Genomic DNA, 24877 nt, shown 5'->3' on the forward strand with positions numbered 1-24877 from the left:
GGCTGTAGACTGTGGGACTGACAGTATCTTATATGTGAGTCGCACCAGGAGGTACTTTTGACGGATGGCTAGGGACAGTTCCCCTGCCTCAGAAAAGAAACTTGGTAAAGGGCTTTCCCTGAGGACCCCTGTAACCAATCTAATGCCCTCATGAAAAATGGAGTCGAAGTCCTATAAACAGAATTGTTGTACAGAGCCATATGCAATATGGACATGGTCCAGCTGCAAGCTGTAAAATAGCAACAGGGAGGGGATGTATGTGTCTGCAACTAGGACACTTTATGATGTTTAGAGCCTTTAGAGCTGAGGTGCTTCAGGTGCGGCAAAAATGGGGAACACTTCATAATTTTGCTGGTTATCCTTGTGTAAAGCCATGTTAATGATCTCTGTACCATTCCAATCAAGTATATGTAGTTCCAAAGCAAATACTTGACTTATGCATATCAAGATAATCTGTCACCTGGTTAAAAATACAGGCCCTTTTTTAGTTTGAAAATGGTTCAAGTGCCCTTCTGAAAAAACAGTACATGAACAGAGTTCCCACAGATTGTATTGGCTTTTTCATATATGTTAATATAAAATTCTGACCATTACTTAATGAGGTACTAAATTCAAATGAGGATGAATATGAAACAAAATCATTGATACAATTTGCTACAAATTCTATGCTCTGGATGTTGATAAAACTAAGCTTCAGACTACTACATCACTGAACACCTTGGAACAGACTTATAAAAATATTTGGAACAACATCCTACTCAAAATTCCTTAGTAAGCTGAAAGAAATTTTTTACAGTGAAGAGAAAATGTTTTATTGGTACTCAGGCTGACAACTTACTGTTTATTAAAACTAATAAATATGTTCCTCAGGAACCACTACAATGGCTTTCCCTGGATGTTATTGTTTTGAAGTGTGTGTGTTATTCAGTCACTGGTCTGCTAGTGTGTGTGTGTGTGTGTGTGTGTGTGTGTGTGTGTGTGTGTGTGTTCTGGGCACTCAAATTAATGGTGATGTTACAAATGCCCTTACAAATACTATGAGGAATAAATGTGGTTAAAATCATCACAAAACAAGGAAGATTAAGTCTTACACAAATAAATGTTTTAAACACGGTAATGAAAACACAAGTAATATAAGAGGAAACCTAAAAGAACTACACAAGGAAATGCGGCTGGCTGATCACTAACATGAATGTGCCAATCACTCTGACAACACGTTAAAACTTCCTTCCTAAAATTTTTGGGAACAAATCGGAAATTTCATGAAACCTGGAAAGTGATACCACATTCATTTGAGTGTTAGTTAAAAGAGAGGGCACATCTTTTGAGAAATATGCTCCCACCCTCTTCTCTGAATATAAAACACTGTATACTAAAGCATAGGGCACTGTGATATGTATGTCACAAGCATTACACATTCAAGTTTCCTTTTGCTGGAGCAAGAAGCCCTGTGTCAAAGGGCTGTGTCCTATGTGAAGATGAGACGACTGAGAAGGACATCAACCCATCGGCATGGCTGGAATAAGGTACACCATAGCTGAGTTGTTGACTTTAGCAGACACAGCTTACTATCTGCTGCTTATAGCCACTCTTCTTATCATCAACACATGACACTGCACCACAACAATGAGGTGATAGCATGTATAGGGATGACTCACTGAACTATCGGAGTATCATGACTTGAGTCCTTGGCTGCGTCAGCCACCATTTTGATCCCTTAATACCTATGAAATGCTTAACTCCATTTTCAATATTCCTTTACCAAGGAAAACCCAGGACAATTGCCCCAATTTAATCATTGTACCACTGAAATGATGAATGAAATAAGTATTAGTGTCAGTGGTGTTGAGAAACAACAGCAATGGTTAAAACTGAAAAGGACTCCAGGGCCTGTTGGATCCCTGTCAGATTCTATACTAAAATCTATTGTAGATCTCTTTCACAAAAAACTGTGCCCAGTTCTTGAAAAAAGGCACAGGTCACACTACACGAAGGGTAGTAGAAGTGAGCCACAAAACTTCCATCCAACATCCTTGACACTGATTTGTTGTAGAATCTTATATCATATTCTGATCTCAGGCATAATGAGGTAACTTGAACAGAATGACTTTCTCAATGCCAACCAGCTTGGATTCTGAAAACATCAATCATGTGAAACCCAACTGGCTCTTTTCTCACATGACATACTGAAAGCTTTTGATCAAGGCAACCAAGCAGATGCAGTATTTCTTGATTTCCAAAAAGCATTTGACTCATCATCACACCTAGGCTAATTGCCGAAAGTATGATCATATGGGGTATAAAGTGAAATTTGTGACAGGACTGCAGATTTTTTGGTAGGAAGGACACAGCATGTTATCTTGGATGGAGAGTCATCATCAGATGTAGAAGTAACTTGGGTGTGCCCCAGGTAAATGTGTTGCGACCTTTGCTGTTAATGTCGTATATTAATGACATTGCGGACAATATTAATAGTAAAATCAGGCATTTTTTACCTCATTATAGATAACTGTGGCATCTATAATGAAGTACTACCTGTAAAAAGCTGCATAAATGTTGTCAGATCTTGATGAGACTTCAATGTGCTGCAGAGATTGGCAAGTTGCTCTAAATGTTCAGAAATGTAAAATTGTTCACTTCACAAAATGATAAAATGTAGTATCCTATGACTATAATATCAACAAGTCACTGCTGGAATCAGCCTACTCATACAAATACCTGGGTATAACAATTTGTAGGGATCTGAAATGGAATGATCACATAGGTTCAGTCATGGGTAAAGCAGGTGGTAGACTTCGGTTTATTGGTAGAATACTGGGGAAGTACAGTCAATCGTGTGACAGTTCTAGAATATTGCTGAAGTGTGTGGGACCAGAACCACATAGGACTAACAGGAGATATTAAACGTATACAGAGAAGGGCAGCATAAATGGTAACAGGTTTGTTTAATCTGTGGGAGAGTGTCACAGAGGTACTGAAAGAGCTGAACTGGAAGATTCTTGAAGATAGATATGAACTATCACAAGAAAGTCCATTAACAAAGTTTCAAGATCCAGTTTTAAATGATTACTTCAGGAATTTATTACAGCTCCCTACGTATCACTCACATAGGGACCATGAGGACGAGATTAGAACAATTACTGCATGCACAGAGGCATTCAAACAATCATTCTTTCCACACTCGATACATGAATGGAATAGGAAGAAATCCTAATAACTGGTACAATGGGATGTACCCTCTGCCATGCCCCTCACAGTGGTTTGCACAGAGTAGATGTAGATATGCCCTGGCACTCACCATGAAGACATCACTTTCCCCAGCCTTTGCAAATGGAGAATGTCACTCTGGATATCCTGGACTACTTTACCTGCTGAGTACAAATGCTGTAGAGAGTGAAGTGCACTCAGGGAGTTGGAACAGCTGAGGAATTTAGCAGTCACACACAACTTGTTTCATCTGTTCCAGTTTCTGCAAGAACACAATAATTCTGCATCCAAGATAGTGAAGTCTTGAAGCAATCATATCTCAAGGAAACAATCAGAGAAAACAACAGAGCAATAAATGGAGTCCCCCTTTTAGATCCATCCTTGATTGCAGCATCAAAATCACCTCCCTCCATGAATTGGGCAATTGTCCTGTTAATACTCGTAGCCAGCCTGATCTCCTTTTGGTGTGTTATGTCAATGTTCTTCAGGTAAGAAGATCTTGAAGATCCATACTGCACACCCATAGTCTAGCCACAAGCCTAAAAAAGCCCCTGAACACTGGCGCAGTTGTGCCCTGTCCATTTTCGTAGATCTGTGACAGAGGCACTTCAAGATATTTAGCGACTTCTGGGTCCTTGGCTTTGTGTCCTTTAGCACTAGAAGGACCGAGGGGCCAGGAGTCCCCCTTTTAGATCCATCCTTGATTGCAGCATCAAAATCACCTCCCTCCATGAATTGGGCAATTGTCCTGTTAATACTCGTGGCCAGCCTGATCTCCTTTTGGTGTGTAATGTCAATGTTCTTCAGGTAAGAAGATCTTGAAGATCCATACTGCACACCCACAAGCCTAAAAAAGCCCCTGAACACTGGCGCAGTTGTGCCCTGTCCATTTTTGTAGATCTGTGACAGAGGCACTTCAAGATATTTAGCGACTTCTGGGTCCTTGGCTTTGTGTCTTTTAGCACTAGAAGGACCGAGGGGCCAAACTGGCCCCTTTTCGATCTTTTCACTTGTTTTCTGAGCCAATCGTAAGTTCGACTGACTTGATATTTTGTGACTTTTCATCAGTCATATGAAATATTAACCACCGCATTTTGGAGTGTCCTATTTTTATTAGGTTGTGAAATATGAAGCTTACCACCGAGAAGGACGGCGGGGCCAATTTGGCCCTCTTAACATTTATTTGTATTTAGAGGCTACCTCTTTGCAATACTACATATGAAATCACATGAACTGTTGCCCCTTTGTTGTTCAAATGTGCGACAACAATGTCATTCAATCCAGCGCTGATTGTTGGTTAGCTGACGCAAGGATTTCAGTTATTGTTTGTTGTGACGGTATCTGAGAGTCGTCCCAGCAGTCATGACCTACGAATACAAGAAGTGGCTAACAGACGCTGAAATACTAGTAGAACTGAGAAAAATAGAAGATAAAAGTTCAGGTGAAGAATTTGAGTTTTCTGACAGCGATCAGGACAATGAAGAAAGTCTAGTAGTTCCAGTGTGTGCAGATGAAGAATGTGATTCGTGCAACGAATGTGATGATGTAAACACAGCCAAGGACAGTTTTCTGCTAAATTTAGGGGAAAATGAAGCTTCTACATCCAGCATGCCTTCTGATGTTCCAAATTCTAGCTCTATAAGATCAACAACCCGGACAACGTTTGCTTCCCCCGGAAGTCAGTCAAAAACTGATACTGGGCAACCTACTAAACAAAAAGAAACAGCAAAAGATGGGACTGTGTGGAAAATTGTACCAGTGAGTTCTAATGCAGGTCAGTAATATTTCTGTTCTTTGTATAGAGTACTAGTTTTTAAAATTACAAGAACAGATATACTCATATAATATCAGTACATTACATGTTCTAAAAGTACTGTTCTTTTTTCATATGTTTTCAGGTCGTCTACAAAAGTCATAACATTTTGCGGGAGTGCTCAGGACCAACATCATATGCTAAAAGGAAAATTCAAAGTGGGAAACTTCTTAGTGCTTGGCGGTTAATTTTCAGTGCTTCCATGATGCGCCACATCAAGCACTGTACTGAAGCTGAGGCTTGTCGTCGAACACAAGACGATTCCTGGACAGTAGACACTGAAGAACTGGATGCTTTTGTCACCATAATGTATGCAAGAGGAGTGTATGGGGCAAAGAATTTTCCTCTCAAAAGCCTATGGTCAACAGTATGGGGTCCTCCGTTTTTCAGACAAACTATGGGACGAAACAGAATTATCGAAATAATGAAGTATATGAGGTTTGACACCAAGTCCACTAGATCTGAATGCCTCAAGGCGGAAAACTTTGCTCTTGTCTCAGATACTTGGAATGCTTTCATAGAAAACAGTGTGTCGTGTTATAAACCAGAACCTTATCTTACAGTTGATGAACAACTTTTGCCATCTAAAACAAGATGCCCATTCACACAATATATTGCAAGCAAGCCAGATAAGTTTGGCATAAAATTTTGGTTACTTATAGGTGTTTCTAGTAAATACATAGTGAATGGATTCCCATACACTGGTGCTGATCCCCTTCAACCAGCTGACCAAGGCATAAGTGAAAATGTTGTTCTTAGGCTTATGGGATCATACTTAGGCAAAAGTTTTAATGTCACTACTTGACAGTTACTTTACTTCGCTAAGCCTTGCGAACCATCTGAGGGCAGCATCCACAACTTTAGTAGGTACTTTGAACCATAATCGAAGGGAGGTGCCTCCTGCTGCAAAGACCAGAAAACAACCACTCCACTCGACTACTGTGTATAAAATGATGATGGAACAACACTAACAGTTTATCAAGGAAAAACAAATAAGAATGTTTTGTTACTAAGTTCACTTCACTCTCATGTATCCCTGTCCGATAGTCAGAAGAAGACTCCTGAAACAGTGCAATTCTACAATGAAACAAAATTTGGGGTCAACGTTGGTCAATGCACGTATTTTACAACATTCTTGATTTGGCTGCCATAAATTCCTGGGTGTTGTATAAGGACGTATATTTTTGATTTGTGTGAAGAGCTTCGAGAGTGGTATGTATCATCAAGAAATAAGGAGCCAGACCAGAATCATGCAGACACTAAAGGCGGACCACAGAGGGCAACTAAGAGAGAGAAGTGTAAAATTCGTACCTCATGTAAAGGAAACCACACTGCTACTGTTTGTTCGTGTTGTGAGAAAGCAGTATGTGGCAAATGTGAGAAGAGAAGACGAGTGTGGTGCAACAAGTGCAGCAGTAAACAGCAGTGAACTATGGTGGAGAGATGGAGAGAGAGAGAGAGAGAGAGAGAGAGAGAGAGAGAGAGAGAGAGTGTGTCTAATGTATTTATTTTATTAATAAAAATCAACAAAAGCTATATATGAGTGTTAAATTCCATTGCCTATCACAATCTGATCAAATAAACAAAAATAAACATGTGGCCAATTTGGCCCTGTCGGTCCTTGTAGGTAGTAGCCTGCTTGCGGTCCTCCTAATGTTATGTGTGGTAACCACAACAATTTCAAATAAAAAATGAGGCCGAGAACCCTCGCTGAGTCTTTTAAATGTGGAATGGTGTCCTTCATATGCAAGCTGGATAAAAATGAAAACCTGTCTTTGCAGTCTACTCTTCCAACCTCTTGACAGTAAATAGTAAACGACAAGAAGTGCAAAATCATCCACAAAAAGGAGCATTGCACAGTTACACTGTTAATAGCTACAGAAAAGAGGATAAGACTTAAAACACTTCCCTGGGAAACACTATTCTCCTGCTTGAACCTATTTCATATTGTGCCATTAATTCAGCACCGAAAGAAAGCATTCTGATAAGAAGGACTGAATGAATATGGGGAGATGGCCACAAAAGCCCCATTGGCAGAGCTGTCCAAGAATATTGTGCCTCCAAGTAATGTCTAACACCTTACTGGTGTTGAAAAACATCCCTGTACAATACTGTTTACATAGAGAAGCTCGTTTCTAGCGTGGTCAGGTTATCGACAGTGGACTGATACTTCCTGAATCCACTATGTAAGCAGCTGAGAAGCTGCCTGGTCTCTAAGATTCATGCCAGATGACTGTCGACCATTCACTCCAAGGTATTTTCTACACAGTTCCTTAAGATGACACTCTGGTAACTACTGGGACAGATTTAGTCCGTTGCTGCTTTGAGGAGAAGCATCAAAATTATCTCCCTCCATGAATTGGGAAATTGTCCTGCCTTCCAGGTGAAATTGGAACATTTTAAAAGCATTTCCTTTGATGCTGCTTACAAGTTTCGCAGCATATTGGTATCAGATTTCGTCATGACCGGGTGCTGCACCAAGAGCTTCAGACAGCAGCAAATCCAGCTCCCACAAGGAGAAAGGGTAGTTATATGACTCAGGATTGTTGGATCTGAAGCTTATTTCATCCCTCTCTGTAATGGCAGTACGCTGGGTCCTGTTTGGCCATAGGAGGAATCATCACAAAATGCACTGCCATCATCTGAGCGATGTCTCCGTTGATTGGAGACATCCCTGCTTCAGCACCACTGCTCTATGTCAATGACTCCATTTACCAGAAATTCTCCTGATGGTCCATAATTTTGTAAAACTAGTGGAATGATTGATAGAGGCCTGGAATGTGTGCCATGATCTCTTCTTGCTCTCTTTGATTATGAGTCAAATGTTGGCTCTCACTATTTGAAAGGCTGTGAAGTTTTCTGATGTCGGGCAGCATTTAAACCACCACAGAGTAAATGTCTGGCATTTGCTCAGTGGCAACCATAATTCCCCCCAGGAACAGGCTGCCTTCTAAGATGATCTGAGGTCTCATGGACAGATGAGTCATACACATGGCAGACCACACTTGTGATGTAGTCCACCCATGATAAGATGCTACAAGGGTGTTTGAACACAGCCAGCTATTGGAACAATGTCCAGTTAAGCTTTGCTGATCATCCATCTTGGCAGTCAGTGGAGTGCAGTGCAGTGCAGTCAATAGTGAGTGTGCACAACAAGCAGTTAATTTTTGTGCAGTGAAGTATTGCACAATGTTGAATAGAAGTGTCAACTCAGTGCATTTATAGTAGAAACTGATATCAATCATGTAATGGCTCCGATGCAAGATTTTTCGAGGCAAAGTAATGTTGAAATTGCTTTGACTACAACTCTAGACAGATTTCGATTCAACAAATACAATATGGCTAACAGTGATAACATATTTAAATATGAGATGTGTAGCTACTGTAAAATATTAACTGCTAACTGCCTACATATCTGTGCTTTAGTGAAAAGGCAAGAACATTTTTACGCTACTATTAGAGCTGTAGGAGGATGGTCAGTTATGTTAGGGAAAGTTTTTATTATTTAGTTTTGGACAATACAAGTGTGTGATATATAATAACAGGTAGTAGTATTACTTGAAAGTTTATTATTTCCTTTCTCCCATGTTATCTTCCAAAGTAATTTTGTTAATTGAAAAATATTATTTGGAGTAAAAATGTTCATGAGATAATGCTAATGTTTTTTAGTAGTGGTATAAATGAAATGCTTTCAGCAGAAAGAAAAAGTGATTAATTTCTAAACACAAATTGCTATTATTTGGATTCCGAGCAGTAACTGCTGCAGTTGATTGTTAATTTGAGAAGTAAGATCTTACAAGATTAATGTAAAATAACACAAGGTTAATGGGTGACACCATTTCTCTTTGAAAAAGTTCAGTGATGTCAGGGCAAACATAGAGAAACGAATTTGTGTGTGTGTGCTTCATTTTTTCACTAAATTCAAGGCAAATTCTGTTGTTGATTTTGAGAGCAAATACAAAAACGATTTTCAGTTTTGTCCATTTAGAACTGGTGAACATTTTCTTTAGCTTATAATCCTTTTTCTCAGATGGAAAAGGCACAAGGTAATGTTGCATTGATTTTTGGCCTAGAATTGAATACGAGCACTGAAGTTTAGTGGATATTTCAAGGTCATCTGATTAATAGCTAAGATAAGGAGTGCAGGATGACCCAACTGAACATTTGTTAAACACTTTGGAATGACATGACTGCCTTAACAACAACAATAATAATAATAATGTGCAATCAGAAGAAGAAGAAAATACAGTAATGGACTCAAACATCCCAGAGCAAACAAACAAAGAACAACATGCATCAATTAAACAATCAGAGGAAAACGAAATCTTAAGACAGCCACCAGAACAAGCATAAATAGAACATGAAGTGACACACATGTTAGATATAGAAGAAAAATTTCAGCTGACATATATAGAATACAAAGACACAAATACAGACATTAGACCATTCTTGCATAGACCGGCAAATAACCCACAAGTCGAAACAACAATAAAAACTATCAACACAATCATACACAACAAAATAAATGAAAACACAACTATGGAAGAGTTACAACTACTGGTTTATATAGGAGCACTCACTACACTAAATATACACACTAGGCACAGATCAGAACCAACCAACACACAGAAGAAACCCACAAAACCAGCATGGCAACACAGGCTACATATCAGAATAGAAAAACTGAGAAAAGACATCGAACAGCTAACACAATTTATAAGAAATGAAATTTCAGAAAAAAAACGAAAAAGGTTAGGTAAAATCTCACAACAAGAAGCGATAGAGCAATTAGATGAAAAGAAGCAGAAATTACAAGCATTGGCCAAACGACTTAGAAGATACAAAAATAAGTGAAAATAGAAGGAAACAAAACCAAACATTCAGCACAAACCAAAAGAAATTTAACCAGACAATAGATAACACACACATTAAAATAGACAATCCACCAAACATAACAGACATGGAACACTTCTGGAGCAACATATGGTCAAACCCGGTACAACATAACAGGCATGCACGGTGGATACAAGCAGAAACAGACACATACAAGATGATACCACAAATGCCTGAAGTGATAATTTTGCAACATGAAGTCACCAAAGCAATTAATTCTACGCACAACTTGAAAGCCCCTGGAAAAGATAAAATAGCAAATTTCTGGCTAAAGAAGTTCACCTCAACACATTCACATCTAACTAAATTATTTAACAGTTACATTGCAGACCCATACACATTCCCTGATACCCTTACACATGGAATAACTTATCTGAAACCTAAAGATCAAGCAGACACAGCAAACCCAGCTAAATATCGCCCCATAACATGCCTACCAACAATATACAAAATATTAACTTCAGTCATTACACAGAAATTAATGACACATACAACACAGAACAAAATTATAAATGAAGAACAAAAAGGCTGTAGCAAAGGAGCACGAGGATGTAAAGAGCAACTGATAATAGATGCAGAGGTGAATATCAAGCTAAAACTAAACAAAGGTCGCTACACTACGCATACATTGATTACCAAAAAGCTTTTGATAGTGTACCCCACTCATGGTTACTACAAATATTGGAAATATACAAAGTAGATCCTAAATTGATACAGTTCCTAAACATAGTAATGAAAAATTGGAAAACCACACTTAATATCCAAACAAATTCAAATAATATCACATCACAGCCAATACAGATTAAGCATGCAATGTACCAAGGAGACTCATTAAGTCCTTTCTGGTTCTGCCTTGCTCTGAACCCACTATCCAACATGCTAAATAATACAAATTATGGATACAATATTACTGGAACATACCCACACAAGATCACACATTTGCTATACACGGATGATCTAAAACTACTGGCAGCAACAAATCAACAACTCAACCAATTAATAAAGATAACAGAAGTATTCAGCAATGATATAAATATGGCTTTTGGAACAGACAAATGTAAGAAAAATAGCATTATCAAGGGAAAACACACTAAACAAGAAGATTACATATTGGATAACCACAGCGACTGCATAGAAGCGATGGAAAAAACAGATGCCTATAAATATCTAGGATACAGACAAAAAATAGGAATAGATAATACAAATATTAAAGAAGAACTAAAAGAAAAATATAGACAAAGACTAACAAAAATACTGAAAACAGAATTGACAGCAAGAAACAAGACAAAAGCTATAAATACTTATGCTATACCAATATTGACCTACTCATTTGGAGTAGTGAAATGGAGTAACACAGACCTAGAAGCACTCAATACACTTACACGATCACAATGCCACAAATATAGAATACATCACATACATTCAGCAACAGAAAGATTCACATTAAGCAGAAAGGAAGGAGGAAGGGGATTTATTGATATAAAAAACCTACATTATGGACAGGTAGACAATTTAAGAAAATTCTTTCTAGAACGAGCAGAAACTAGCAAAATACACAAAGTAATCACTCATATAAATACATCGGCAACACCACTGCAATTTCATAACCACTTCTACAACCCTCTAGATCACATAACATCAACAGATACGAAGAAAGTAAATTGGAAAAATAAAACACTACATGGCAAGCACCCGTATCATCTAACACAGCCACACATCGATCAAGACGCATCCAACACATGGCTAAGAAAAGACAATATATACAGTGAGATGGAAGGATTCATGATTGCAATACAGGATCAAACAATAAACAACAGATATTACAGCAAGCATATTATTAAAGATCCCAATACCACAACAGATAAATGCAGACTTTGCAAACAACAAATAGAAACAGTAGATCACATCACAAGCGGATGTACAATACTAGCAAATACAGAATACCCCAGAAGACATGACAATGTAGCCAAAATAATACATCAACAGCTTGCCTTACAACATAAACTTATAAAACAACATGTTCCCACATACAAGTATGCACCACAAAATGTACTGGAGAATGCTGAATACAAATTATACTGGAACAGAACCATTATAACAGATAAAACAACACCACATAACAAACCTGACATCATACTCACCAATAAAAAGAAGAAATTAACACAACTAATCGAAATATCCATTCCCAATACAACAAATATACAAAAGAAAACAGGAGAAAAAATTGAAAAATACATCCAACTGGCTGAGGAAGTCAAGGACATGTGGCATCAGGATAAAGTTGACATTATACCAATTATACTATCAACTACAGGAGTCATACCACACAATATCCAACAGTACATCAATGTAATACAGTTACATCCAAACTTATATATACAACTACAGAAATCCGTAATTATTGATACATGTTCAATTAACCGAAAGTTCCTAAATGCAATATAACACATATCGTACAGTTAAAAGGAAGTGACACTTGATCAAGGTCCGCGTCACTTTCCATTTTTAACCAGACTTAACATCTGAGAAAGTAAAGAGGAAATAATAATAATAATATCCATACAATTTTTAGACCACAGTTAAACATTTTTTAAATCCAAAGTCCTTAAAAATTTGAATATATAAAACAATCGCTTCAAAGTCTAGCTGTTACAATGCTAAACTGCTCATATGCAGAGCTACTCCACATGTAGTATTACATTAAGTATACTTAAATGACAAGTGTAAAGGTGTGGCATGACACATGGAAATTAAAGCCTTGTTCACAGAAATTACAAAATCATCCATGTTAGAAGCTGACAATGAACAATCACTTTTCACGGTTAAAGACGACACAGGAGCCAGTTGTATTGGCCTAGTTGTGATTTACTTACACTGCAGTACACACATTTGTGGACATGCCTGCAAAGCCTAATTTTATATGTAAGAAGCTGTAATACCTCAATACTACAACAGTTCACAATAAGATTTGGGTCATTCCATGAAAAGTTTGTTTAGTAGCAAATCAACACAGCTCACACCATCAAACCTTTGCTGTATACAGTGTCATATTCAGGTCTATCAGTTTTTTATTTTCACATTAATACTTAAATATCAAATGTATAAATTATATGTCTGAAACCATGGAATGACCCATTTATAATGTCTTACACTCGGAACATAGTTTTAATTAGCATATTTTACTATCTACCCTACATCTAATTGCCTGCCAGGTACCTGATAAAAGTACCTGTAATGAAAGCTTACCTAAGCTGGACTTCTGATTTTGCTGAGCCTTTATTAGTTAGCTCCTGCGATAGTTGCTCCAGTAGATTTGCACTTGGAACATCAGGCCATGTTGTGTTAGAAACATCTTGAACTGAGCTCTCTCTGTCATCACCCCAATAGGAACCTTCTTCGCTCCGTATGCTTGCCTCTTCTACAACAATGGAACACCAAATTAACAGGTTTCTCTATGTACCACACAGTGAAGCTATTTTTCTCACAAGAAACATCTTTATCCAGTGGTCTTGGTAATCCTTGAGCGGACACTTTTTTTTTTTTTTTTTAAACATGAACGGGTGCTTGACGTACTTTATACACATGTGATGAATACCTGTCTTTACCTAAGGAATACTTGTCTTTATGTTACCAAGGTAAACATATTTGAGCAAAATCACAGTTTAATTAAAGAGTGATAACATAAACTGAAATTATATGAGCTAAAAACTAAACTCCGTCTGAACAGGCCACTAAGACCCAATAGTGCTGACTGGCCGCCGTGTCATCCTCAGCCCACAGGCATCACTGGATGCGGATATGGAGGGGCATGTGGTCAGCACACCACTCTCCCAGCGTATGTCAGTTTATGAGACTGATTATATGAGTTATATCACTGTTTGGTTAAACAATAATAAAGTAAATGTTCATTATCTCACTCTGATGCTGAGTGCAGTTGCATCAGAGCACAGCTGACCACTTATTCAACTGCTAATTATCTCTCACATAATTACTTCATAGTGGGATTGTGCTCCTATCTTGGAATCTGAGTCATTTTGTTGCACAATTCACAAATTCTTTCTCACCTAGCTTGTCATTTGTTTTATATTGCTGTAGCACACTTGGATGTATGACAGCACAGTTTATCACCGAGTTAACTGAAGCAATAATCAAGGAACAGGTACGGGTTGCAATTGCAAAGTAACAATGGAACTGTACGATTTTGCGTTTGGCACACTTTATACATAGGCATGCCGGCTCGAGTGCAAACAGAAAACTGACATGCTAAAAATAACACATGATAACATTAAGAAAGCACAAGTTACTTTTTCAAATACATACAAATGAAGCTAGACGTATTTGGAAAAATAGAAGTAAATTAATGTTTAATTATAGTAAGGAAGGGCAAATAACAATTCATGGGGCTGGTACAAATACAATACTAACAAGACGTTCATCCCAGTATTATCTGAGATTGGCATCTGGCCCTAACTATATTTATCTGCTTAAATAATCTACAAATCCTACGGTTTACTACAACACTTTCCATTTGAATTCATTCACAAGGAAAATCATTTCACCATTGTGTCACTTGTAGGCACATCCCTGTGGTTGTTAGAGTGAGACATATGTTTTAGGTTAAATCTAAAATTCAGACAGAGCATTAAAGGAAATTAAATTGACAGAGACTCCCACTTCATCATGCAAGAGCAGAGGGAAATGGGAAATTAACTTCTTTCATTAGAATAATAGGAGAGGAAGGAAAAAGTAAATGAGTTATTAGTTAGTTTGAAATCTCTGTGGTTGGAAAGAGATTGCGTCATCTGTCTGTCTGAAAACCATATAACCAATGGGACAGAAAATATTACAGAACATACATACAAAATCCATATCAGCTGCAAAATCATGTAGATAGAATATGAATAAAGAAGGAGTTACCATTCCATAAAAAATGACCATAAATTCAAATACAGAAATAAGTAAATTTTGTACACACTGAGATAAAGAAGTCTGTGCTTGTAAGTTAGTATTGGACAGTATAACATTTACAATGCACGAAAAGACAGATTGCTACTTACCGTAAAGAAGACACATCAAAATGCAGACAGATTGCTACTTACCGTAAAGAAGACACGTCAAGTTGCAGACCGGCTGTCAGCCACAGCCTTTGTCAGTACACACACACACACACACACACACACACACACACACACACACACACACACACACGACCGCCAGCTCCAGCATCTCGGGCCGGAATGCAACATCACATGGGATGAAAGCAAAGATCTCGAGGGAGAGGGGAAGGGGAAGGGATAGTAGTATATGTGTGGGAAAAGAGAAGAACGCTGCCTGGTGGAGTGTGCAGGGTCTAGATTGCCAACAGGTACAGTGTCAGGAGATTGTGGGGCAAGGAGGTGCGGCAAAAAGGAACAAAAAAGGAGAGGAGCAGGGAAAGACAGGTGGATGCAGTGGCAGAAGGCTGCAAATAAACAGATTGGGAGACAAGAATGGGGAGGAGTGACAGCACAGAGGAAGTGGAAACTGTTGGGCGGAGGACGCAGGGACAATATGTTACCATAGGTTGAGGCTGGGACAATTACGGCAGCAGCAGAGAAGGTGTTGTAAGGATAATTCCTATCTGCACAGTTCAGAAAAGCTGGTGATGGAGGGAAGCATCCAGATGGCTTGAGTAGTGAAACAACCACTGAAATCAAGTGTGTTTTGTTGTGGCACAGGGTGATCTACTTTGCTCTTGGCCACAGTTTGGCAGTGGCCATTCATCCTGGTGGACAGTTGGTTGGTAATCATACCAATGTAAAAAGCTTTGCAATGATTCCAGCAGAGCTGGTAAATGACATGGCTGCCACCACAGGTGGCCTGGTCTCTGATGAGGCAGAATAAATCTGTGACAGGACTGGAATAGAAAGTTCTGGGTGGGTGAAATGGGCAGGTTTTAAGCCTGTGCCTTCCACAGGGATATGATACTTGTGCAAGGGGTTGAGACTGGGAGTGGCATAGGGATGGACTAAGACGATGTGGAGGTTGGGGGGGGGGGGGGGGGGGGGGTGATGGAACATCACTTTAGGACGGGTGGGAAGTATCTCGTGAAGGATATCCCTCATTTCAGGGCATAATGATAGGTAATCAAAGCCCTGGCGAAGAATGTGATTCAGTTGTTCCAGTCCAGGGTGGTACTGGGTGATGAAGGGGACTCTCCTTTGCGGTTGGATTTTGGGGTTTCCATTGTTTGACAGTATAATATTTGTTGTTTTTACAATGTACAGGTTCCCAGAGATTAACTGATAAATTTTCATGAAAAGTTTTGATAACTTATTGTGCCTCCTGTCAGAAGGAAAGAAGGGATTTACCATTTGTGGTGGTTTTAAAGTAAATTTCTTAAAGAATATAATAGGAAAAGTGATCTACAGATATTATTAGCCACATCTGATTTACTGTCAGTTATACATTTCCTTACTCGAGTAGCTCACTGTAGTAGTACAATCTATTCAAACAACAAACAAAAGTTAAGCAAACACATGTCTACCAGTCACATTGTAAAACTTTGCTATTTTCACAGTCCAGAAACACTCAATGAAAATGGGATGGGAGACAAGAATGCAGAGGAGATGATAGGACAGAAGGGGTGGAAACTGCTGGAAGGAGGATGTGGGGACAGTATGTTACCTTTGGTTGCAGCCCTCTGCCAATGCATCCGCCCATCTTTCCCTGCTCCTTTCCTTTTTTTGTTCCTTCTCCCCCCCCCCCCCCCCACCTCCCTGCCCCACAATGAGGTTGAGCAATGATGAAACCATGGAAGGTTTTAAGAAAAGCTGTAAAATAATGACTGGGATGAAGTTTAGAATGAGTCTAATGCCAGCTTTAAATTCGACATATTTCTTAATACATTTGTAACCAAATTTTCCAAGTACATAATTAAATTCAGTACTATAAATTCTTCACATACATCTTGGATCACTGCATATGTTAAAGTATCTTCAGAACACAATACAAAATAGAACAAGTAAGGATCCTGAAGCATTTTCTTAATATACATAATACTGTAACATTCTAGGAAAAATTGTAAAAATAAATAAAAATAAAATAAATAAATAAATAAATAAAAAAATCCAGTAATTAGTGGATCAGAGAAATCAAATCACAGTACTACGGAATCTTGTTAAAAGACAGACTGAAAAAGAAGCCTCAGAAGATTAAGTTATTTTTGTAAAGAGAACAGGAACATTATAGAAGACCGTCTGGGTAGCAGATATTTTTAATAATTTATTTTTAAAAGCAGGTAAGAAAATTGGTCAAGAATTTCAGAAGTGAAAGGGAAACAACACACAAAAGAAGCAATACAGAGGAGATTTTATGAAATGAAAATTTGTCACACATCACCATCTGAAAGAAGGAAGATGATTATGATCCTCAATAGGGAAACAGCAAATGGAGTTGATGAAATCTCCAATAAGACACTAAATTTTCCAACAGGAGTTATTGCTGAAATGAGTAGTAATGAAATCCTTACCCACAGATTGGCTTTCAAAAGGGCTGCTCTAGTGAGAAGACTGGTCATACATTCCCCGAGTACATAACATTTTTTAATGATAAATTATCACCAGCTGGGATCTTCTGTGCTTTACTGAAGGCATTTTACTGTTTATCATGATATTCTATTTTAGAAATCAAGTTTTTATGAAATATATTATTCAGTGTCTGCCTGATTTAGTTTCTATTTAAGAAACAAAATGCAGAACGTTACCTTAGGCTGTTTGAACAATGCAAACAAGGTTGCCATATCACTGTCATGAGGGCACATCGCAATGGGCATGCCACCATTTTCAATAATGGCCCCTTTACTCTTCTTGCTCTATCTCAGGGATGGTCAAGAACTCAGTTCGTGTGCAGTGCTCATGCATGCGTGCCAGCCTTTCTCACATGGCTGTGGACTTCTCCCTGTGTCACGCCATGTTGTCAGAGGGAGAAGGTGGGGAAGCTGCAAAAATGTTGCATGCAGCTGTGTTTCCTATTTTTTAACAACTCAGCAGACAAACAAAAACTTTTAGTATTATTTAATTATTTTTGGCATGCTGAAGACAAAATACATTTTATATCTGGCACATACTGTTGACATACGGGCAGAGACAGACAGTTTTGCAGATTTTTGTCACTCAGGTTGCCAGGTAATCACAGCCTATTTAGTATCACAACTGAAAAAAGCTTACGCTGATGAAATATTGATACCAGTATTAGGTTTGCAACATCATCACACAGGTGTGGAAACACTTCCTGAGAGAAACAACATAGAACTTCTGGGCAGTTTCAAAATAAAAGTGTTTGTCTTTTAAATGGGAATTACACTGCTGACTGACCAGTTACATCTGCAAATCCACAGGTATCCTCTAAAATTGAAATGGTAAATGATCTTGAAACAGGTCAAAAACAGATGTAAGATTGCCAGTGTCCTCAAATGTTATGAAAGCTATTACTGTAATTCTGTCAACACACAATGGAGTGCTCAAAATTTGCATTTTCTTTAACACCAGAGAGCTTAGGGAAATGGATGTGTTCCTTGTCAGAAGTTCTCCCTCCCACAATATGATTTTCTTTTTAAATGCATCCACTTTAACGATCCAGTCATAAATGAGTCGCTTCTCACCATGCAAAGTCTTACTGAGGGCAATCTGCAGTCAACTCTGTTTCGAATGTAAGGGCTGTAACCCATTCCAAATGTACCAATTTTAATTGTTGCTTTCCTTTTTCCTTCAGAAATTCAACAATAATGGGGCTTAAATTGAAAACTTTTTTCTGGCACATCCTTGTATTTTGCAGTAATATATAACACCTCCTTGCTCTCCGTTCATTTTTTATAAGAAACTGCTGCAAGTGATGATGTAATAATTCTGGCAATTTCAGAAAATTTACTATTCACACATGTTCCATGCCTGCACATTTAAAACAAAGGGTTTCTTGATGTACTGAACAATGAATCCTTGCTGACTGATGGTTGGTAATTACATTTTTTAACCGCTTCATCATCAACTATATTTTTAAATTCTTTCCATATGGCACTGCAAAGCTGTTTCATAGCAAATTTGTGGTACCCATCAATCAAGCATCCATAGTCAGTCTGCAAACTCATGAGCGAGCAAGACCCCACTGGGTCCACCTAGCTACTTCCCAAGGTACTTCTACAGTCTAAAGTTGTACCATCCCTGCTGCACAGCACAATTTAAATCCATGGTGACGAAGTCTACAGATACACCTGGGCAACATTTATTTTTGGATAAATGCATTAATACCATACAGAATATAGAAGACAATTGCCTTTTTCAAAACAGAACATTATATAGTAAATTATACTAACATAGGAATGGAAGTCAGGATGCACATATATATACTACAAATATAGAACCGAATGCCTGTTCATCTACTACCTCTTCCTGAAACTGTTTTGGACCTACGAACAATATATTTCGTATTTGAATGTGTGTTCAGCAAAATATGCTGTATGGAAGGTAATAGACCTCTACGACTGTGCTCGTATACTCTGTGGCGTTACTCTAACTACGCACTGTAAATGCTTTGTTCTATGTAATGGATGTTAAAATATAGCTTGCCTTATTCCTGAATTTTTCATATTCAGAATTATATATTTTGCTGCGCTAGTTTCAACAAGTTATGAGTCCAGCCACCAGCAAATGTGTTCACAACAAGTATTTTGTTTTCAAAGTGCATAGTGAAAGCTATCAGGATGAGCCAATTGCAACATAGTTTAAATACTGTCTTTGCTAGCAGTAAAAGTATTCGTGAAAATGAGTGCAGCACAAATACCACAAACAGAGACACCTGTAGGTTGCGATAACTATGCTACAAGGAAATTTGCTATGGAAGCTTGCTTACACTTACACGATTTATGGGACATGGTGAATGGTATGCTGAAGCCCACTGATCAAAACTACACACATAAAGACAGTAAGGCAAGATCAAAGCTGATATTATTGTTTGCTCCAGTGAACCATGCACACAGAGAAAGCTGTGATGGAGAAAGAAGTTTGAGACAAGTTATGGAGCATGTTTGAAGATGGTGGCGTTATAAGAAAAGTCAAATTATTCCAAGAACTTACGACGACTTGATTCGATAACTGCAAGAACAAGGACAAGTATGTCAACAAGATAATATCCATATCAAATTGACTGAGGAACATCAGGTTTAAGATTGCTGATGAATGGGTAGAGATGTTATTGCTAATAGGACTGCCCAAAAAACATACACCCATGATTATGGGGTTAGAAAGCTCAGGCATACGATTGCAGGAGACAGCATAAAAGTGAAGATACTGTAGAACGTGAAAAGTACGTCAGCATGCCTTACTTTGTTGAAGGAAAAAGCTACAGCACATTATGCTAATAAGCAAATGAAGAAACCAGTCAAGTGCTACAACTGCCAGAAGATGGGTCACATTGCATCCCAATACCGCCAAAGGTTAAGTACAAAGAATAAAAAGATATGACGCAAATAGTCCAGAGAGGAGAACTGCTGATGAAGGTAAAGCACTTTCCATTTATTACTCTTTTAGCGTAACAAGTAATAGAGAACCAGAATGGATACTGGATTCAGGAGTATCAGTGCATATTATTAGAGACAAAACAGCTCTTTATGATGATAATAATAAAAAGCACAGGGGCACATCCTCAGTGTGAGCTTGCTGGGGACTTCATGTTAAGATAACCAAAAATGGAGCAGAAGAAGATATTATGGCACATGATGTTTGCTATGTAAAAAATGTTACAACTAACTTTTTATCTGAAAGTGAAATAATCAAGAAGGAGCAAAAATAGTTAACCTGTATGGGGAAGTAATAGCTATGGCAGCAAATGTAATGGAACTTTTAAAGTTAGATATTGCTAACAACGTAGGTGGAACTGTAAACAATTCAGTGTACTCTGCAAAAGGTTTCTTATGACACAGATGTGGACACCTAAACAGAAAGGCATGCCATTGTTAAAGGATATAGTGACAGGACTGGAAGATTGTGGTAAATGTAAAGAAATCTTTGAAATATGTACAGAAGGGACACAGACTAGATGACTCTTCCAGCCTAGCAAAAGCAGAAGCACAGACGTCTTGCAAATTAATACATACGAATGTTTGTGGGCCAATGGAGTGTTAATCTACAGGAGGAAGTCAGTATTTTGTTACTTTTATGGGCGACTATTCAAGGTATAAGCATATTTATTTGTTAAGTTCTAAAGATCAAGTAAGTGATACTTTTGAGAACTTTCATAGTATGGTAGAATGAGAAATGGGAAAGAAGATTAAAATTGTCAGATCTGATAACGGGACAGACTATATTAATCAAAAGTTCAAGACATGCTTGAAGGAAGTAGGAATTGGACACCAAACCACCATCAGATACAGTCCAGCCCCGAATGGAGATGCAGAGAGGTAAAACAATACTTGGGTATTAAGACTTTTCAAAATAAGGAGACAGAAGAACCATTATCATCATCATCATCAGTTATCTGCTATATTAGCAGGTCCTTTGCCTCTCCATTTTCTGCGATCCATTGCTTCCTTCTTAAGGCTGCTGTATGTTGTACTGTCCATCATGTCACCCAGTATCTGGAATCTCTTCCTTCCTCGCTTCCTTTTCCCTTCTACATAACCTTCTAAAACTGTTTTTATCAGCCCGTCATTCTTTCTTAATAAATGCCCAATCCAATTTCTTTTTCTTCTCTTTATTACATCTAGTAACTGTCTTTTCTCTCCCACTCTTCTCAGTACCTCTTCATTTTTTTACTCTGTCCATCCAACTTATTCTTTCCATCCTCCGCCATGTCCAGATATAAAAAGCATCCAGCCTCTCTCTGTTTGTTTTCCTCATAGTCCAAGTTTCAGCGCCATATAGAAGAACACTCCATACAAGACATTTTATGCAGAAGAACCACTGACACGAAAAACAGCAAATGGACTAGCTTTCAACGTGGAAAAACACAGCTCATTCAGTTTTGTACTTTCAAAAATACCCTATCTACTATAAATGTAGTTGACCAACAATAAGAAATGACAATCAGGTTAGAAAATTCTAAGTTCATCATCAGTGTGCACATTGATGAAAACTTGAGTTGGAAAAACTATACACTGCAGAAGAACTGCTAAAACATTTAGTTTTGGCCTGTTTTCCAATAAGGATAACTGCTAACTTTAGGGACATATAAATCACTATATGTTCGTAGTCTGGTGTCCTACAGGATACTATTACAGGGGAACTCCTCACTTTATAGGGGAACTCCTCACTTGGGAAAAAAAGTACTCATTGCACAAAACAGTAACTAGAATTATATGTGGAGTTCATACTGTGACGAAGCAAGTTGGGATATTTTTACTTCCCCTCTTGTTTTGCCCTCTGCCTCCTTAAATTAATTTTTTCACTTTTAACTAATTACCATTAACATACATGAAGATAATCTGCATTTTCATAAAAGAGAAAGGTTGACCCTCAGTTTTAAAGAATATAACACTAGATCTAATTTTGCGATTAGTTTTATGTATGTAATTGATTTTCTAATTTATTTCAACTATTCCTAGTTAGTATCTTTTGTTATAGGGTGACATCAGTAATTGTTTTGTAACTTAAGAATTTATTGTTGATGTATAAACAAATATAAAGTTTGTACTAATTATAACATTTGGACGAACAATTAATAATATTCTTAAAGGATCTATTTGGCTCTAATTTGAAAACATGTTAGAAAAGCCAGCCCTTAGTTAATTCCAAAGTAATTAACAGATTTGTTCGAAGTATTGTTTGTGTAATGATGTCTGTTAATTTCATCATTTAAACAAAGAAGAAACGGTTAAAAAAGAACAAATTTTTTGGTGTATACAGTTAATTGAATGAAGTAAGTTTTAATAGTAATTTCTGTAAATTAAACATGGAACAACGTGTAGTTTCAGAACCTATTATTGTGAAGATATATAAGGTCCCAATTTTTGGTCCCGAGACAGTCAGTCCATTGCCAAATTTCAGATGAGGAACCTGTATAGGATAGATCAACAACAATGCATCCATGAAATAAATGTAACACAATTAGGCCGTGTGTTAAAACAATGACAGTGTCTGCTCCATACATACCTTTCTATTCTTCAAGAACTGTGAACTTTGTTGTTAGGTTTATACTGCTTGTAGATGTAGCAGTATGTGAAGGTTTGCCTGCAACCTATTAATAAGGCTTATCGAAAGTTAAACAATAGTGCACTGGCCATATAACTGTGTATTATTGGGAAGTTGTGAACAGTGAAAGTAAAGTACTGTGAAATGCAAATGTGCACCTGTCAGCTACATCATTTAAAATAGTTAGTGTTTTGCTTCCAATCCCCATTTTCCAGCCAGTGTAGCAAGAATGTTAATCACAGTTTGCAGTACATTTATTCAATCATGACATTTGCTGTCAACAATCAATTGCAGTTTGAGAGTAATAGAGATACAAGACATGATTAAGAAGTAGTGGGAATTTAACTTCACAGGTTTTATACCTCCAATTTTCAATTTTTTTCCTTGTTGGTACAGATGTTCCTGATGTATGTTTGCACTTTCAGCTATTTCGAATATTTAGTTTACTTTTAACAGTTGGAAAGGTAATGTATGTTTTAGAATGCTTGGCAAATTTTTACTTTCCAAAAGGATGGATCAAAGAATTTATCTTAAATTTTGCTTGAAGAATGGAATAAAGTGTAGCAATGCTTTTGAAATGTTGATTGTCGCTTTTGGTGAATCTCCTATGAGTAAGGCAAGAGTTTACAAGTGGCATAAACATTTCAAAGAGGATCGAGAAGACATTGATGACCAGCCTGGACACCCTAGCATGTCGATTACTGATGACAACATGGAAACAGAAAACAAAATTGTTCTGGAAAATCACTGAATCACCATTAGAGTGGCTTCTGATGATGTTGGCGTATCCTTTGACTCATGCCAAGCAATTTTTTTTTAATGTTTCGGTGTGAAACTTGTAGCAGCAAAAATTGTTGTGAAACTAATGAATTTTGACCAAAAATGACATCACACAGACATCACTCAGGAATTTCTGAAAGAAGATCAAAATGATCCAGAACTTCCAAACAAAATACGGGTACGTGGGTATGACATCAAAACTGAGGCCCAATCATCCCAATGGAAAGTACCTGAGGGGAAAAAAGAAAAAATTTGACAAGTTCGACAACATTTGAAGGTTCTTCTCACTATTTTCTTCACTTACAGTGGGACAATGAATCACGAGTTCCCGCCTTTTGGTCGTACTGTCAAATAAGGATTACCTTCTGGAAGTTATGCACTTTTTGCACGAAGCAAAGAAAACAACTAGAATTGTGGCAAAACCAGTCATTGTAATTGCATCACGATAATGTTCCTGCTCACACTTCACTGGTTGTTTGCGATTTTTTTGGCAAAAAAGACAGCCATTGTGTTGTCTCAGCCACCGTATTTGCCAGACACAGTCCCCTGTAACTTTATTCCTGAGGCTGAAGAGAACCGTGAAATAATGATGTTTTGTAACCACTGATGAGATAAAAACAGAATCGCTCAAGGACCTGAACACCATAACAAGAAGCGAGTTCCAGAAGTGCTTCCAAGATTGGAAGAAGTGCTGGCACAAATATTTTATATCTGAGAGGGATTACTTTGAAGGGGAAAAAGTTGACGAATAAATAAAGATTCTTTACGAAAAACAAAAATTTACATTACTTTTTGATCACACCTTGTATTCACTCATAGAATACTAGCGACCTGGCTTGACTTTGGGTGGGTAGCATTAAGTATCTACTGCCAGACAAATTGACTGGCATAGCATATTTTGTTTCAGGGCCATGAATAGAGTTCAGAAAGCATCACACATCGGGAACGTTGTCTGGAGGCATTAATGTCATGTGTTCCATGCTGAACTGGCATTTGGAGTGACACCTCATGGCAATGATGGGAG

At 37.8% G+C, this 24877-nt stretch overlaps 1 protein-coding gene and 1 non-coding gene across 2 annotated transcripts in view; both read right to left on the reverse strand.

Moving 5' to 3' along the window:
* Window positions 1–24877, reverse strand: part of LOC126263131 (guanine nucleotide exchange factor subunit Rich) — a 321707-nt gene that overhangs the window by 14956 nt on the left and 281874 nt on the right. The window contains exon 21 of the mRNA XM_049960154.1: window positions 13160–13331. Within this exon, the coding sequence (XP_049816111.1) occupies window positions 13160–13331 (172 nt within the window). The remainder of the gene's footprint in view (window positions 1–13159; window positions 13332–24877) is intronic.
* Window positions 325–429, reverse strand: LOC126191758 (U6 spliceosomal RNA). The gene has a single exon (XR_007538470.1). It is a non-coding gene; the product is annotated as a U6 spliceosomal RNA (small nuclear RNA).

Source organism: Schistocerca nitens, chromosome 6 (genome assembly GCF_023898315.1).
Source record: "Schistocerca nitens isolate TAMUIC-IGC-003100 chromosome 6, iqSchNite1.1, whole genome shotgun sequence".
NCBI classification, from domain to species: domain Eukaryota; kingdom Metazoa; phylum Arthropoda; class Insecta; order Orthoptera; family Acrididae; genus Schistocerca; species Schistocerca nitens.